At 34.1% G+C, this 19,047-nt stretch overlaps 1 protein-coding gene across 26 annotated transcripts in view; it reads right to left on the reverse strand.

Annotated features, from left to right (window-relative positions):
• Positions 1-3,539: 3,539 nt before the first annotated feature.
• The window catches only part of tmod (tropomodulin), a 193,397-nt gene continuing 177,889 nt past the window's right edge, over positions 3,540-19,047 (reverse strand). For 19 of the 26 annotated variants that reach the window (XR_010857639.1, XR_010857634.1, XR_010857637.1 and 16 more), the window contains one exon: positions 3,540-5,949. Coding sequence is in view for 7 of the 26 variants with exons in the window: in XM_067130323.1 (XP_066986424.1) it covers positions 5,711-5,949 (239 nt within the window). In the remaining 19 variants the exon portion in view is untranslated. Of the gene's footprint in view, positions 5,967-19,047 lie in introns of all 26 variants that reach the window. The other 7 variants (XR_010857636.1, XM_067130320.1, XM_067130331.1 and 4 more) reach the window with 4 other exon arrangements.

A 19,047-nucleotide genomic window follows, 5' to 3' on the forward strand; every position in this document is an offset into this window, starting at 1 on the left:
GAATGTAAAATATGATACTATCATTTCAAGTTATGCGTTTATCATCATCTGGATTTCACTTGGGATTCATTGTCACTGATTTGTTATGAAATGAACACACTCACGCCATCAGCTCATTATCTTAGATCACTGGAATCTTTCTAACGTATGACAACAAACTGAAAAGCTGTCTAGTCGACGCTCTACTAAAAATAATGCTTTCAACAAAAATAGCTACAATTGACAAAAGGCATATCTACCATTTTTTAACAATCGCGAATATATACATAAGCATTCTTTCATGGTTCTAACATTCCCAAGCGTATTAATTCATTCATTTATTCCCAGAGACACTAACGACAAAATGCCTATGCGTTTGTGGTCTGGAATCGATACTGACGACTAGTAGAGCACATTAATGCTCAATATTACAAGCCCTAGACAAAGCCTCCAACGCAGTAGTTTTGAAACCGTTGTATGTTACCATTGGTGTTATTATTATAAAGGATTCATAAGCACAAAAAAAGACATAAAAAGGGCTCCGCAATTAAAGTACAACGTATGTTTTAAGGGATTTAACACAGGTAGCCACAGAAGACTGGAATAACTTAAGTATTCTGAGACAGAAATTGACTGGGTTATAGTTATCAATAACCACCTCGTGATTTTTTATGGGGGGAGGTGGGCGCGAATTAAGCTGAGTAATATATAATATAAAGAGTAACAGAGTCCGAATTTTAGCTGCCCATCAAAATTATAGGGCTATCACAACTGTGGAAAGTCTGGCTGATACGTAAAGGGATTCAGTTCAATAGAAGAAAGACTAAGAGTGAAATGCTGAGATTTAAAGTTGTCTCGAGCAAAACGTTTAATACAAGCTTGTTACTTCACACCCCAGCACCAAAGATATAATTAGATACTAGAGGATACGCGCTGCTTTAAATTCGGCATATCTCTTTGATCAGGATTGCTGTTGGAAAGTGTGGCAATAGCAACTTGTGGGACTGAAAACTTTTAAATATTTTGATCATCCTAGTTTCATTATGACATTGTACATTTGTAAGTTTTAATGGTGGTTTATCTAAACGACCCATTAAACTTAACTGTGGAAGACATTACGAAGTAAAGTGATTAACAGACGACGAAAATAAGAAAATTAAGTGCAGTCTAAGAAAGCATTACATCCGTACCTTGAATATAAACATATAAATCAAAAAAACACCACTGGACGCGAATCACAAGAAGATATGTGCTCATTAAAAAGAAACAGCGATAAGTTAACAGCCTACTAAGGAATTACCCGTTTAGAATTTAGCGGGTGAGCGTAACCCGAAGCCTGTCGTGCAAGTGGAAAATCGGATGGGCAAAACATTTCACTAAATCAAAACAAAATGGGATGGTTGAACTAAAATACCCTAATCTACGACACTACCATTTGTCTAGACTAGGGAACTGGCGAGGTTCATTACCGTTAGGGTATATATGGATGCCCAAGCGTTATAATGAAAAAAAAAAAGGAAATACGAGGGTAGAATACGAGCAACAAAACATGCATTATCGTGCGGAACGTTCATGTGAAAATCGACCAGTTACCTTTACTTAACTCCTGAAGAAATTATCCTTAGATATGATGATGGTCACAACTGGATGATGAATGGACCATCTCGGATCTGAAGAGAACGGATAGCAACTCCTCGTCGGATCAATTATCTCCAAAAATCCTCCTTGTAACCGTTGAAAGAAGAAAAACACAATTTATCACAATTGAACCTCTTCCTTTGGGCTCGAGGTTGGTACTGACTTATGAATGACTTCGTTTTTGGCTGCTGAAAGAATGGATAACCACTCGTCACTTGTCCTCAAACAGCCGAGCGATAATTAGCAATTATTCTAGTGCTGGAAGACTCCTTAATTAAGCCTACTTTTATATCTTTTATCTTAAATCATTCTGCCACTAAAGTTACCTCTTTAGCTAACCTTCGAAAATGTAAGGTAAATTTGGTAAAAGAGGAATAAATAAAGAAAATCAACCAGAACTTGACCGTGGATTGATTGTTTCCATATTTTTAAAGGAATTTTTACCCAAGCCCAGCTGTATCCTTTAATTTTTAAATATAAAGTATCTACATTATCTAAAATGTATATATACCTTGCAAAATGAATAGTTATTTAATCTAGTAAATAACTTGAAAGAAACGTTTAGTTTAGTACCGTTCTTTTTCTATGAAATGAATATCTTCAAAGAAAACGAATATCTATGGCTGACTAAGCTATTAAATTTCCTCATGTTGGACTGGCTTATGTCAATTGATGTTTGCTTCGAATAAACCGCATAGCAACCCTATTTTGAAGTTCGTAGCAAATGCTAGTTTTCTTTTATGCCAATTAATAAAACAATGCTCTTTGATTACGTTTCACTTATGTATATAAGCTCATCGCAGAAATATTTAGGAAGACCCTTGTTCATAAGTCGATGCATGTTCTGAATGAACATGCAATAAATCAAGCGTATATCCTACCAAGAATATTACAATACGCTCATACGCAGCATAAACAACAGCTTATATGATAAATAAGTAGGAAATTATCTTTTTGATCTGAAAAAGACAAGAAAACACTCAAATAGCAAATATAAACTGTGTGCCTTACATTCATAATGATAATTCCTTAGACGTATAATTCAGTTACAGGCAAACAATTCTAAACGGCTAGATCTCAACCCATGCAAAAATAAATAAATAAAAACAAAGAACAAATAAGAGATCTTGGTATAAGCTTACATAAAAAGTTGATAGCTTCAAAATCCTGATGAATAATGTTTAATTTTCCCATTATAACTTTCAGGGTTCAGGAAAAATACACAAATATGGAAATCTGGAGGCAGAAATATTTTATCTACCACATCTTGACCTTAAGATCTTTGGTCAGTAGAAGGAAGGGTTGCTTGACATATTATTTACGGAGCCAACCTTCCGGAAACTTTTATAAATATTTCTAATAATGCGATGTCCTAAACAAAACCCAGAAAAATAATTTGATTTATGAAAGCAATAAAGTTTGAAATGTCAATGGAAATAAAATTCAGGTTAGGAATATTGGCTTTTTTCTTTCTAGTACGTAGGAGATAAAGAGAAAGAAAATGACTATCAGTTATTCAGGTTTTATCTGAGGTTACTAAGTCAAAGAAAATATGGCAGCCTTAGAGAATATACTTCATCTTTAAGTGCTTTTCTTCCTGCCCTAGTTATTGTTTATATGTGCAATGACATTTTGTTAGATGGAAAAAGTGCCATTCACTGGTTTACACTTAAAAAAAAAATACGAAATTGATATGAATTCCATGAGCATTAACTGGCTGAAGTGACCATGTCCTTGTCTCTCTGTCTCCAGTGAAGGTCAGTCATTTAATCTGTATATTTAAACTGAAAAACTGCCAATGTCACAAATGCCTACTAAATGACCATGTAGTCTAGCAAATCAATGTATAAAAACCTGATTTTCTCAAGAATTTTTAAGAACAAAATGAGACTTCTGTATTTATAAGGAAAATAACATTCTAGTTTATGGAAAGAAAACTTTACTGAATTCCTATGTACAGGACTGTACAATATAAACTAGAGATATAAAGTTGATAAACATACCTAACATCCTAATCATTTTCACAATACAATTCATACGTTAAACAAATGATATGGGAACTTACATACGAGACATTAGAGAATAAATTTATCAACATCCATAATGAGAAATGTTAGTACTGTAATTGGTGAAGTTCCCTTTCCATATTCCTTAACATATACAACTGTGATAATTCATCCGAAAGTTCATCCATTGAAAGCAAAGCTCTGTGAGAAATGCAACTGCCAGACAAGCACTGAATTCTTGCACACAGTCTTTATAACAAATCCAGCATGCAAGCCCTTCTATAGTCAAATATGGTACTTGTTACGAAACTCATCGCAACACTTAAGAGAGAAACATAATATATAAAGGAGTGCTACTGTCCCTATCACAGAATGTGTTAGATAAGTTGCATGTAATATAGCCTGAAAGCCAAAAAGATGTAGTTTAAATATGTTATAACTGTGAAGAGTGGCTGAAGTAAATATTTCATGTATAGCTTGGATTTGCAAGTGATGCGATGTAAATCAAACAACAATCGGGTTCTGCTGGCAAAGGCTACATTACAAGCAACACAGATTAAGCACTCACAACTCCGCACTAATTCTGAGCTGAATATAAGACAGAATTCATGAGCTTAAAACACTTGTAAGAATTAAAAAGACAATTACAATACAAAGTTCTGCACTTTGCAGTACAATTAACATTAAAATAGTTCTTCAATTATTTTTTAATTATATTTTTGTTGATAATCCATTTTAAGCAGTGTTCAAAAAGTATTGCCTAACGCTCACCACATTACATGGGAAAGCAATGAAACGCAAAATTTACTTAAAAACACTATTAACACATTATATCAAGGCTCATAAAAACTGTGGGAGTCACACGTTTGAAGTGAGAGATCCTTTAAATTTCTTTGTCATATATCATTATAATAAAGTCCCAAACACTGACTGATTGACAGCTGGCAGTGATCAGAGGAGCACCAGTCTTGACTCCCATATTATAATAAATCTTTTTTTCAAATATTTAGTGCAATGACTGATCTTATCAAATCAGCCAAAATAAGCGACATAAAGCTTCATTAAGAAGTGCTTTCCAGATGTTGCATAGATGAAACATGAAGTACATAAAAAACTTTGAATGAATAATGATCATGGAAAACAGTCCTCAAGGAAGTAGTCTGTATGGCTAATTTCATTCTAAAGACTGGATAAATCTTTTCTCTTGGCTTTGACTACACAGCTACACACTGTAAAATCAGTGTCCATACATCCCCAGAATTGTTGTCATCATAGTACAGTGTTTTAAAAACTTTCTACACATGAGTAAAATATATTTTCATAAACCTATACTTATTCACAAAAAATTACCTCTTGGACTAGGTATAAATGATAATGCTAAAAAAAGTCTGACAACCTTAATAGATAAATAAAGAATAAACCCATCCATTCAATTTGTGCCCTGTACCTGTATCCTACCCAGAAACTGTTGTACAGTAATTTAGTGAGACAAAGGATAGAATAAATGGTACCAAATAAACTGTTCCTAAATGAACAAAACAGGAATACTACAATAACTTGGCAACAAAAGGGTAACTGTGGTACAAAAGCTTATTTTTTCTTTTAGCGCGAGTCATAGGGCAGCCCAACATTCATTCACAAAGGTACAGGTATTGTGAGTGACTGGGTAATTTTGAATTAGGGGATTGGTTGGAGATCAATAAAAAAAAAATGAATAATTCCGGAATATGACTTGAGGACGGCGCAAAGAAGGAAGGGCATTTAGAGGAGGAAGAGAAAGTGGATCATACAGAGGCCAGTGATACCTCACATCACTGTATCAGTGCTATTTGTCAGCACAGATATCCCAACACAGCTATAGCTTAGGTTGAGTGGTACATATATTATTTTTGTGATTAAGAAAAAGCAAGCCTAAATAAAAATACTATAAACTGGTCTCTTAAAATAATATTTATAAGCTTCCATATACAAGGTAATGAACTATCACATTTACAGTGGTCATAAGAGTTACAACTGATATGTGGGTGGTAGCCTGGTTGGTTGGGTAGGATAGTACAACATAAGCTTCGTTTTCAAGACAGAAAAGCTCAGTATTCTGCCTCTTCATCATCTTCCTCCTCCTCCTCATCTTCCTCTTCCTCCTCATCTTCATCATCCTCCTCCTCCTCCTCCTCCTCCTCACCCTCCTCTTCTTCATCCTCTTCTTCTTCATCCTCATCTTCCTCTTCCTCCTCCAGGTATCTCCTTGGTAGCCGCATAAATGGAGGGAGAAATGGATAGCCACTGGTGCAGCTCTTATAACTACGTGAATACCGCTCCTCACGGACTGAAAAATATACAGATCTAAGATTACTATAGCATCAAGTAATGCTGACACTTGGCAACACTTGTTCATATATATCTCATTTCAAACTGAAAGACAATACATCCATTAGAATGCTATCTCTGCAAGATACTGTAAAAATGACTTGGAAATACACTGCATATTTATTAAAATAAGATATATGAAGAGAATTTTGGCAAGATACCAAACACCATGTTGTGAAAGCATTAGAAGAAAATACTGACAGAGTTAAAAAAGTTATATTTTTCTACATGTAAATTGGGTTATAACTGTACAGAGTAAATATTACTGGTCTAAAATAACTTGATGATATTAAAAGAATGCTTCAAGGCCCCAGCATATATTCCAGTTAAATAATAAGGCTTTGATATGACCTTTAGTGCAAAACAAAAAACAATTAATCAGTAACAAGTACCTGTGATACCATAACATGCTCCAGGCACTAACATACCTCTGGTTTAGGTTAAATGTACAGCACTGCATGCCCAGCTACCATGCATATATGGCATCACATAATAACATCTAAAAAATGATGGTACAGGTATACTCTCCCAAACCCACATATCTGTCAGTGCAAACTGTCCAGGATTACCACCTAACTCAAACAATGAATGCATTATGCAATGTAATTTGCATAATTATAACATTAAATGTCAAGCCAAAGAGGATTTTTTCCACAGTCATAACTTATAAAATAAGTATGTGTAAACTTCTCATATTTTAAATTTTAATAGGATGACAGTGCTTAAAAACCTCTTAAGCAAAAATCATTACCGTACTGAAATTATTTCTCTGTATTGCATTTTATCTCAAGAGATTCAATACTGCATCACAGCCAAGGCTTACTGATCAAAAAGTTAAAATATATACTGTAATGAAATTACAGTAAGCAAGCAAAAATAATTGTCATATAGTACAAGCAGCAGTAATTTATTTTGAAATCAAAACTATTCACAGTCATGACACTTTATCTGGATTACATCATATACAAATGCATAACATTAAAAAAAAAGCCCATGAGCACATAATGAGTTTGGGAGGTTCTGTCATATACAACATGAGGAAAATATACTAAGACAAACTAAAAGGAGCCACTATACAGAATGAAAAGATATACAGAATTCTCATACTTACGGTGACACAGATAAATAATTTTTAATAGATAATACAACAAACTTAGCTAATAAAAGCAAGTCAAGAATTGTATGTCCTAATATAAAATGTCACCCTTGCAGTACATTACAAGGACATGTAATTCTTGTAAGGTGTTCCCAAATGGTACAGAACAAACCCCAGCTGCATTCTGTTACCATAGTGTGAAAAACCAATGCCTATGAAGGTTTTACTCTGTAAGTTTAGAGTTGGGAATGTATGGAGTAAACACTAATACTGCATATTATTACCAATATCATGCTACGATGAAACACAAAACAAATGGATAAAGACATGGCTGTTTAATAATATAAAAAGAAACATTGCAGACACTTATGTTTTTTGTCACTCAAAGCAAGTTTTTCAATACACACTCATTAATCATTCACATGCCTTATATCATGGTTGCAATGCTCCCAGGATTACCAGCCATTTGTCTGCCACACACACAAGAAGGTAGTCTCAACACCAACATGCCTTTGAACACTCATGTATGTATGTATTAATTAATAACATAACTTTTCATGGAAACTGCATGCACAGCAGCAAGATATGTAATGTGCCTGAGTCACTATTTAGGTGGGTGGCTGAGATTGTGACAGTCCCAGGGTGTTTCGTAAGCCAACAGGGTCCAACAGAGTATACTTGGAGACTGTAAAGAACCAGGAACCAAGTCTCAAATACCTTGATTCCAGAACCTATGAAGTGTAAAGCATGGAGCTTGCATTAGGTAAGGGCCTTTCAGAACTGGAAAACCTAAATGTTTTTCTTCAACAAGAGATGTAGTAGTTCAGTATCTCTAGAACAACAATTCTCAACAGTGCCAAGAATTATCAGTGACAATGACAATGATGAGTCAACAGGTAACAAGACCCGTCATGACCATCTGCATGAGTAAGCACAAGGCGAACAGCCTATGTTATAATTATAAGGAGCAGATAATGCACAATGCTGATGAACTTCATTTGAAACTGCTTTGCTCCATTAGCCTCTAAATCAACATAAGTATCAAAAAGCTTTCCTTAGCCAAAGTGAATTCACTATCTTAGGAGTCATGTCATCTTTCATGGAACATACTGTATGGAGGCAATACCCCTAAAGTAATTGGTCCACCAAGGATGCAGCCTAATAGCTCTCCTGGGTAAAGCAAATGGCCATATACTTTGATGGTACAGGAGACAAGGAAAGGATAGCAAAGTGTTGTGAAAAGATCATTGGTAACATTTGTTTGAATCTTTGTACAAAGTTGGAAACGTTTCCCAATGACCATCTCTGCCTTCTCTCACTTCTTTAACCACTGGATCAGTATGGCTAATGTACCAGAGGCTGCATGTTGTGATAATCAACGGCAATCCTGCATTTTTGTAACTACTGTATCTAGTTGCAAACAATCTTTATGCACTGGTCTTCAAGAGTCTACTGACAGTTGCTTTGTCTTAGCTAAGTAAACATTATCTGTGGTAACAATACACATAAGTTGTCTTTTCTTCATACAACTGTCTAATAATAAGGCATTTATGTCATCTACTGGTCAATATGTTTCATAAAATTTCCTGAGCCTGCCTTCAATACAGCCTCCAAAATTAATGAATACTGTATCTGTAGTCTGCAATAAACTGTACATATCCTACAGCATGTAATGAATACAAAACTTTGTATTATGCTATGAAATATCTTTAGAGTACTTAAAATTACTGTAGCAGTATTACGTGATTTCATTTAAATGCTATTACCTTTTATAGCCTATTGAAAAATACGTAGTGTACCAAACTGTGTTCATGCATTCATTTTTACTGTACTATTATTAGTTCTCAGGTGTAGGTAAGAAGGTGGAGAGGAAAGTGATACCTTAACCTAATCATGAGTCATCCTAACATGGTGCCATCAGCAACATGCAGCATTCAGCTGCTGCAGAGACTATGTGGCTACAAGGCATCACTGGTGTCAAGACTTCTGAAAGTTAGCTCCTCTAGTTCAAACTTTGTTATAATTTTACAAACTGTAGGACTCATGGTGAAGCTCTAAAATCTTCACAGAAAGGTCTCAACCAGTTTCATACGATATACAGTAATTTGACTTCGTATAAAAACATTTGCTTATTTTCAAATCTTCCACAGAGAGAGAGAGAGAGAGAGAGAGAGAGAGAGAGAGAGAGAGAGAGAGAGAGAGAGAGAGAGAGAGAGAGAGAGAGAGAGAGAGAGAGAGAGAGATGAACACTATACAGTACAGTAACTATTTAGTTTTATATGAAACTTGCTATTTTATACTGTGTACACCTGAAGTAAATGAAGCACAGTCTACTTTGCTGTTGAGGAGTCTGCATCAACATTCACTTTGTATACATTTAGTGGAGTTGGTGTCATAAATACAACTCCTCTTACTTTCAGTGGCTCATTTTACAAGGAGTGCTATTGCAGTATATAAAATGGATGCACTTCAATTGCTTTTCTTTTATCACAACTGAATAATATTTGTAAAGAAAGTGGATCATACACATAAAATGCAAATAATAAGCTGGAATGAAGCAACACTGCTAAAAATCTGGTTTCAAAATATAAAAAAGATACTGAAATTATTCACTGATAGTTTTGAAGGTATCAACTGTCATCATATGATATTAGCAGCTGAAACACCTTAATAAATAGAAAATTCATATTTTTTATCAATTACACCAGCACTGAAGCTTACAAATAGCTAAAAGAGAGAGCTAGAAAACAGCCTTCAAAAACAAAATGGCACAGGAGGACCATGAAAGTGATGCTATTAAACATATCTGAGGGTCCAGGGGATGTTGATGTGGCAAGACTATTTTCTTTTGGCTAACAGACGAAAGTCTTACAATCCTAGGACCTTTGCATCCACAATATTAGGCATAAATATGATTAATGGGGTTGTGATGAAACAAATAAATACACAACTGCATGGCTGTATGCTACAATAATATATACAAATACGTACATATCAAACAAAAAGAGTTTAAACAGAAAAACAAATACTGAGTGAAAATAATTAAAGTTCTCAGCCAAGTGATCTTCACAAAGAGAAGAGCATCCTTGGGAAAAGGGCCATGCAAAGTAAAATCACAAAGTCAACAACAGGATTAAACACCAACATGATCCATGCTATCAGTGCTGTTTTTTTCCAGTTTAATACTTAATATAACTACCTTTGAGAATAATATCTTTAGCAGGTAAAAGTTAGAAAATTCCTAATTCATTTTGGTTAATGGATATAAGGCATATCACAGCGCAAAGTACTGAACGATCTAGTCTGTTACCCTAGGATGAAACCATAATAAGATATATTTTCTGTATTTGCAATTAGTTAAATAAAAACTTTCACCACCCTTAAAAATGTGGTGAAACCCACAAAATTCAAGTTTGAAATCATACAATTAATAAACCTATTTTCCTCATACAAAACTAACACTGTATTATATAAAATTGCTCTTAAACACTGCCTTCTAACCCTTGAAATAATCATAACAGCAGCTAAATCGAATGTGTAAGTAAACGCGTTTCAGGAAAATATCAAAATCAAAGCAAGACACGACATCATACAACCTAATGGGGGGCAAATTGAAGTTGTAATCATAAGTCTCCCTAGTTTCATCAAAATTAATATCACTGAAAAAAAGGAAAAAGATCATGTTAGTGTTTACTACTGCTTAGAAAAGCAGAAGATAAGTCATAAAAAAATAATACATCTACTGTATATTCTGAAAGTGAAACTTATAAGATCAAAATACTGTTTTCACATAAAAAAAGTGTATAACTGATGAAATTGAAGGGAATTCTGTACATTAGTCCCAACCTAATACAGTGTACCTATCTAAACGCACAGCCTATGCTACCAAAATAACTATGCCTCTACATGTAGTTTTAAAATTTTGTTGAAAAATATCACTGATACAGTCAAAGACAAAAGATATTAGAATTCCAATGTGATGAATCAGTGAGAGAGAGAGAGAGAGAGAGAGAGAGAGAGAGAGAGAGAGAGAGAGAGAGAGAGAGAGAGAGAGAGAGAGAGAGAGAGAGAGAGAGAGAGCACTGGCTAAATAGTAGGCACATGTTGCATGGATTTTATTATCAATTATGTAGTGCATATTTCCTATCAACGTGTTTTATGTCCTAGGAAGAGCTCATAAAATTCTGGGTAAGGAAAACTTGAAGCTTTAGTAATTTCACAGCAAGTAGCTGACTATCAGTAGGGCACAGATTTATCATTGCTGAACTGAGATTGCTGTAGTGAGTAAACCAACATATACAAAAATCTAAATCCATTGGTAATAAAACAAACTAAAATAGGTTTTTTCTGTACTATGCATTCTCAACTTCTCCAAAAGGAATGTATTTTGACTGTTATTTAAAGTTTTTTTTTTTTTTAGTAAACTCTGCATATCAGCTGCAAGAACTGGAATAAACTATTCTTAAGAAAATTATGATAAATACTGCTCAAATTATATAGTTAAAAGTAAAGTGAAATGTAATACTATTGAATAGATATTTTCCTTGTTACTAAATAAAGTGTGTTGTTCAATCATTTTGGTTTTGCATAATGAAAGGGGTTTCACTTGATTCAGAAAAAAAAAATCTAATCGCATTATCTTTGGAGGCTTGCAAATAATTAGCCTACACACATTTCACACATACACGTTTTACTGTAGATTACAGTACTTAATCTTCCTTCTAAGATAACAAGAAATAGGCGTAAAGTTGTATTCTAAAATGCTAAGTTGTACCCATTCTCTTCTAAAGTAATTTCAATCCAAATACTGTATTCAGAAATGGTTAAAAATGATCTTTTACCATATAAAGATGTTGTACCTTTATTTACAGTACTCTCATTTATTTCAAAATACTACATATTGCTTTATATTGTATCTTGTATCCATATAGAGAACTGGAAAATTCTTCACTGCTTCATTTGTTAAAATAAAGGTTCTGTGAAATCTGAAATTTTAGGAAAAGTTATAAGAAACATTGAAATGCTTTATTTGCCTAACCATGTAAATTTGACTTTCACCACAATATTTTTCCTTGCATTGAATGGCATATTTAACTATTTTCCAGCCATTGTAATTGTGAAATTTTGAATTCAAAAAAACAATTTTCGTTAAACAAATTAATTGTTGCACCAGAGAAGTTGTAAAATTACAGTAATTCAAAGTATGTAATAATTTTATTGAATATTTTTGAGGAATTTGAAAAAAGGCTGATATAAGTGAAAACTGTGCTAATAAACTGCCCATTAAATTATATATCATGTTAATTATATATCATATTCAGCTACTCTTGCTGAACACCAAATTTCTACAGCACTTCTTCAAAATCAATCTACCAAGCTTCTATATATCTTTCATATTTTCTCACATAGACTTCAATGCATACAATAAAAATGATAAAGGCTTTCCTATAGCAAGCAGCAATTTCCTTTTCTCTGTGACAGTCTGTAAACTAATCATAAAAGTCTGCAGTGTAGATGATGTTTCCCTTTCAAGTAAGTTGGTAATTAAGAAGACAAAAAATGCACCTAAAAACAAACTATATACTGTACTTATAAATGTTAACACCCAAGAAACATAACATAAAATTTTTGAGACTATAATGCGTTATGAATACAAATATATTTCGTGATGAAAATCTTTCAATACAGTACGAGAGACCAAGCTCTGAATCCTAATAAGAAACAAGCAAACCACAAAATTAGAAGGGAATAAAACTCCAACTATCCAACTTACGCAGTTTCATATCCCAAATGCTGTAGCTCATAACTTCTGTGATCAGTTTGTAGGACCTAAAATACTGAGCTGATTTAGTGCTTAGTGCAGCTGGGGAGAGTTATAAAATTAAAAATGATTGTGTGTTTCTTTATTTTGAATTCCACAAGAGCTATTTGGGAGATAGGCAAGTACCTGATAGCTTAATTTTGACCTAGGTTAACTTCTGCAGTTTCTATCCTTGGTAACATTAGTCTTATATATCTGTCCTGGCACCATTAACGACTCAGATAGACCTGGTTTTCCTGAAGTCACAGAAATTAGGCACTAGAACTGTAAGGTAACCCCAAATAATCTTGGCAGCCTAGGTGGACAAGAGTCCAGAGAATAGTGGTAATTTGGAAAATGCTATACTGAACCAATGTAGGGAACCAGAAGAGCAAAATATACAAAACACACTGCAAACAAAGTGAGTGACTTACAGACATATATACCACAACCTGTCAAGCCATGAAAAAATAAGAAAATGGCAGTGGTGACAGAAAACTTTGTCAAAGAAGAGCCCCATAAAAGTATTCCTTGAAAAAATAGGAAAATGGCAGTAGTGACAGAAAACTTTGTCGAAGAAGAGCCCCATAAAAGTATTCCATGAAAAAATAGGAAAATGGTAGTGGTGACAGAAATCTTTGTCAAAGAAGAGCCCCAGAAAAGTATTCATACAAGAAAGATGAAGCAGATATGATACAGCAGATAATGTGGGGTCAAACCTGCCTTCTAATTACTTTTTTGTTTGTTTCTACCTGGAACTCATAACTTGGTCTCTCCACCAAGGCTGGCACCTAGACTAGCAAGAAAGACTTCCACAAAGTACATGTAATAATATTTTTCTATGAACGCACTAAAGTTAGTCAGCAAAGATGTCTACTAACCCTATTTTTCAGTCTTGCATTAAAAGATGTGAAACTATAATCGCAGTACCACTACAAACTCCCATCATTCAAAAACTAAAATTAACATTTCACACAAGTTTCATTCAATTAAAATTTTTTTAAATTAAATTTTAAGAGTTACTGCATCCTCAGGCAAAAAAAATAAAACACACACTGGCATATTAACAAAAATTATATCATACCATTGCCATGCAGTTATGATTAAAACTTCTGGAAATTAGTAAAATGCAAAGGAATCAATAACAGAGTAATAAAAAAAAAGGACAGCAAACCCATACACAACAAAATCATACAAGGTTTGTTTCTATGTAGTATACACTGTATACTGAGATGTAAGGATAGACCACATCAGCCTTCCAAATATTGTCTACTAAAAAAACATATTCCCATAAAAAATCATATTAAATTTGTGAAATGAATAAGATGAAATAACAGGAAAGGAAGTTTTATGTGCTGGATTGGGGGACAATGGAAAGTATCCCAGGTTGCAGTAATGTAATGTCAACTTATATTTCTTCCTTCGATGAAAATACTTCTCACATTTTACTCCCAAGGAACTAAAGCAAACATACCTAAGATTTTCTGATAACATCAAACTACGCCACTGGAATTGCCTAATATTTTTCTAATACTGGTCAGATTGATGACTAAAGCCCTATCATTAAAAATAATTCTAAAAACCCTTTTCTAAATATTCTTAGTCACAGGATGGTACACTACCATAACTCGCAAAATCACATGCTATAAATAGGTCAACATTTCCACAGAACTGTAGACAAGCTATAAGCATGAGTACTTATTATTTCTGCAAGCCATTTACCTACTTAACCTCTAAAACACATAAAAACTGCATTCTTTCCTGATTACTAAGTCCTATTACATGAATAAATTCAAGCTTCACACTACCAAAACGCTGAATTCTATTAATACAGCATCATTATACTGTATCAGTCTTTTCTTTTCCTATGATGGCCAACTTCAAGTTTGGTCTGTTTGCCTTGCTTAGCCTCAACATTAATGAAAAAATTAAACAGGATCATCACAATATACAATATAAAAAGTAACATTTCATATAGACTAGCCATATAATCATTCACAGATTTGTCAATCTACAAACCTTACTGATTTCATCACTTCTAGTTACAGTACTTTCAAAGACTAAAGTCTGCACATCAAATAATATTAAAAATATATTAAATACAATATAACCTCTTATTATTAAAGCACAATTAATGAAGCAACTATCCCTCAGGCATTCTTTTAAAATAAACTGTAAACAGCCAAGAGAATGACTAATTACGTACTTAGAAATAGGTGCTAATGTGAGAGTTTAATAAAAGACAGCAAATGGTGTAAAGTTACTATTTTTCTTTTTTGGGGGGTTGTGGCTATCTTATAACCTGTGAACTTGAAGTAGGGAACACTTCAGAGTTTATCCTTCTTGGTAGTTATTTGGTATACCTTGTGGGGTCAGATATGTGAGAAGTCCTCTTTTTTAATAAGGAGCTACTAACTGTGCACTTATAAAACCCTCTACTACATAATAAAAATATGCATCTACACTGCAATACTGTAAAGCTTTTACTTATTATAGTCAAAAGCTTTCATGAATCTCTTAATACCTAACTTCCAATGTGATTCTACAATCTTTCCTTTATGATAATCATACTATGAAGAATAACTAACTAAACTGAACTTTGTTGACTTTTGTTGAAAGACTGGGATGAAAACAAAAGACTAAGTAAAAGAGAGGGGTAACAGAGTACATACTGTGAAAACACTTATAATATAATTACAATTAAATTAAAATTACTTGAAAAAAAATGAACAATAAATATGGAATACATTATGCTTATTAACACAAACTGGTCAGCCTTACAAGTCTATGAGTACAGTACGACACAGTCGTCTTATTCAAGTAATATAAAACAATAGTCAACACAAATTATTGAAAAATTACCTCAAAACTAAACTAATGATTGTAAGTTTAAAATACCTTGCCAGCTACACAAAAATGTACAACACAGAACAACTGAGGTGTTATAAGCAGGTGAGCAATAAGCTTTTTTCACTACTTTCTATGCTAAGTGAACAGGATGGATTTGAGAAGGACCACAGTGGGAAGAGTAAAGACAAAATACAACAGATAACAGCCCATGAAGGGGATAATATCACTTAAATCGAAATATCTTCTCAATATTAAGGAGACTGCAAGACAATCTGTAATCCACTTCAAGCAAAAACAATTCTAATTATACAAAATACAGACAACTGATAGGCCGTTAATACATCATACACCAAAAAAATCCCCATAAATACAATTTAAAGTCTGGTTCTAATAACATTAAAAAACCCAGCTTGTTTTACATTCCAGAGTTCATTAATGTGTAGTGTGTACACACGCTACAAATTTCAATCACCATTAAATCTTTTGAGGAAATAACACATATAGATTATCCAAATATCGAGCGTTAGACACAATGTGTGCCATCACAGTACGACAAGTGAAGCTGCGTAAATCTATACTTCAAACACTTAAATTTCCAATTCCATTCAAGTTAAAGCCTACTGTTCCTGTTACCACTCGCTACATACATACAGTATATACACACATGCATTCCTTCACACACACATACATACAAATCTTATTTTTTTTATTCACTTTACTTCCCTTAAACCGCACCTAGTGAATCTAAGGTATCCTAGACTATTATAAGAGGCTCAATAGCCTAGGTTATCCTTGCCAGGTGAGACATACAGCGCTGAAAAAGTACTCTCTGAGAATATTTTTATGTAAAACTACAGCAACAGGCTATCATCACGGATAACACAATAAAATTAAACAATGTGAAACAAAATGAATATTCATTTACCTTAAATTATGTGAGGTTTTTGGGAAGAAAAAGTTTATCCTATACTGTACTGCTCGGTCCCATATCAGGCAATGAAGTAGGGCAATTATTTCACAAAGAATACAGAACTGGTGGGCTTAGAACAAAAATAATTTACTATAAGTTATGTCATCATGTGTACGAGATTCCTATACACATTTCTGTTTTTGTGCGTTCATATCCCCAAAACAGATAGAATGGAATATACAATTTAGGCTAAAAGCCAAGCGCTGGGACCTATGAGGTTATTCAGCACTGAAAGGGAAATTAAGAGTGCAAATGTTTTAAAGGTGTAACAGGAGGAAAACCTCCCAGTTGCACTGTGAAACAGTTGTTATGAGAGGTTGGAAAGTAAGATGGAAGAAAGTGAATATGAATGGAGGTACATCAAAAGGAATGAAAGGGGTTGCAGCTAGGGGTCCAAGATGCTGCAAGGAACCTTAAGTAATGCCTACAGTGCACTGCTTGAGGTACAATGATGGCACTACCCCCTATGGGACCAAAAACAGATAGAGAACTCACCCAAAAAATAAAAGGAAATACACCATGTGGTCCAACTGAGCCATCAGTTTCAGTTATTCAATTACAATCTGAACAATCATTTTGATGTCAAAGAATACAAAATAGGTCATACTGCATTTAACTAAACAACTTAGGTTCATAAATTAAGAAATGTTTCTGGTGCTTTGCTTAAACCCCATTCTCATGATTTTGAAGAAAAACTGAAATAGGTGAAAACAAAAATTTTCCAGCACAACAAGTGTAAAATGCTAAGCCTGTTTTAGGTCCTCTAGTGAACTCAAGAAATCAAATCTTCAAACTGAATAAAAAATACAGTACTGTAATTAGAAGTAACTGAATTTCTGAAATAAACTAACTCAAACTTTATAAAAGAAGGAATACAGTATGTTCACTTAAGTATAACAACAACATAATTCAAGAATGAATCCAAGACAATGAAATCATATCTCCATTATAGCCATATATAGCCAATAGGTATTTTATTGGTGTAACTGCCATCAGGCTGCTATTAGAAGGTAAAAAAGCGGTAAGGAATATAGTCGCTGGACTACTTTGGAATTAAAATGACATACAGTAATTATATACTGGCAAATCATCGGACAAGTTGATCAACCATTGACCAATGGCATGATCAAAGAAAAGTTACACCAGACACAAAATTCACATCACAGATAAACAAAGGTAACCTGTTACTGTAAGTGGCAGGGCAACGCAAATGCATAATATGAAAAGGTGACTTTTTCAATATCAGACTTATCAAAACTGAAATGAGAATGCTATGCTCCTCTTGGTATGGGAGCCACTTTAGAACTGAGATAAACTGCTTGTGTCTGTGTCATCACCTACTAGTTGCTAAGGTGTCTATGTTGAAGAACTTCCCAGGATACTGTATAGGGACCATCATCATCTGGTTGTCTAGGTGCCAGTCTAGATGAATATCCTCAAAGTTGGCCCGTATCACCACAGGTACCAAAAGTCATTTCTGTGCCACTGACACTATTAAGAAGCAGCAGCAGAGGACCCAAAGCTGGTGCCTACAGGTAATTAAGGATGACTGAAGCTGTGAAGTCAGTTTTCCTCAGAAAGTGATCTGCAGAAAGCTAGCCCCTATCCTGATCAAAATCTTCACAATGTTGCTGACAGGACTAAATCTATCACTGAAGCCTATTCCCAAATTGCCTTTGCAAGCAAAAGAAAAGAATGGTAGAGTCCAAGAAAATCATCCTTAACCAATAAGATGATAAAATTTTGCATCTAAAGTATACAGGTAATTTTTTGTTCAAGGCAATATACTTCTTTGGATCCAGAGGGTGTTAGATAAAGGCCTGAAATGCAATGAAAGTGGAGAAAGATCTGTTACAAACTGGATCCTGTAACTCTTGTAAAGACCTAGTGTCACAAAAGGTTTTCTACAAAGATATCCAAACCTCTTAAGGCTTTTACCACTAATCAAGACTGGGGAAAGACCATGAATGCAATAATGACCCCAGCCCTTTGTGCTTAGACTAATGGGTTAAGGAGTATTCCCTTCTAGCTGTAGATCTACATTAGAACTCAAGGAAAATAAAAAATATTTAGTAGGCAGGCAATAACCCTTATTGTAGCTCCCTGGGTTCTTGGGAGATATTAAAAATTTGTGGTGTCAAGGTATGATCTTGCATGGAAGCCACCAAAAACAAAAACTGTAGCTCCACCTCCACAAGATATATATGATATACATCTCGAGGATGTACTTTTAATGAAACAATGTCATGTACCTCCACCTCCACAAGCCATATAAGATATACATCTCAAGGATGTACTTTCAATGAAACAATGTCATGTAGCTCACCATTGCTTCCAGACC

The sequence above is a fragment of the Macrobrachium rosenbergii genome, chromosome 28, assembly GCF_040412425.1.
Source record: "Macrobrachium rosenbergii isolate ZJJX-2024 chromosome 28, ASM4041242v1, whole genome shotgun sequence".
Lineage (NCBI taxonomy): Eukaryota > Metazoa > Arthropoda > Malacostraca > Decapoda > Palaemonidae > Macrobrachium > Macrobrachium rosenbergii.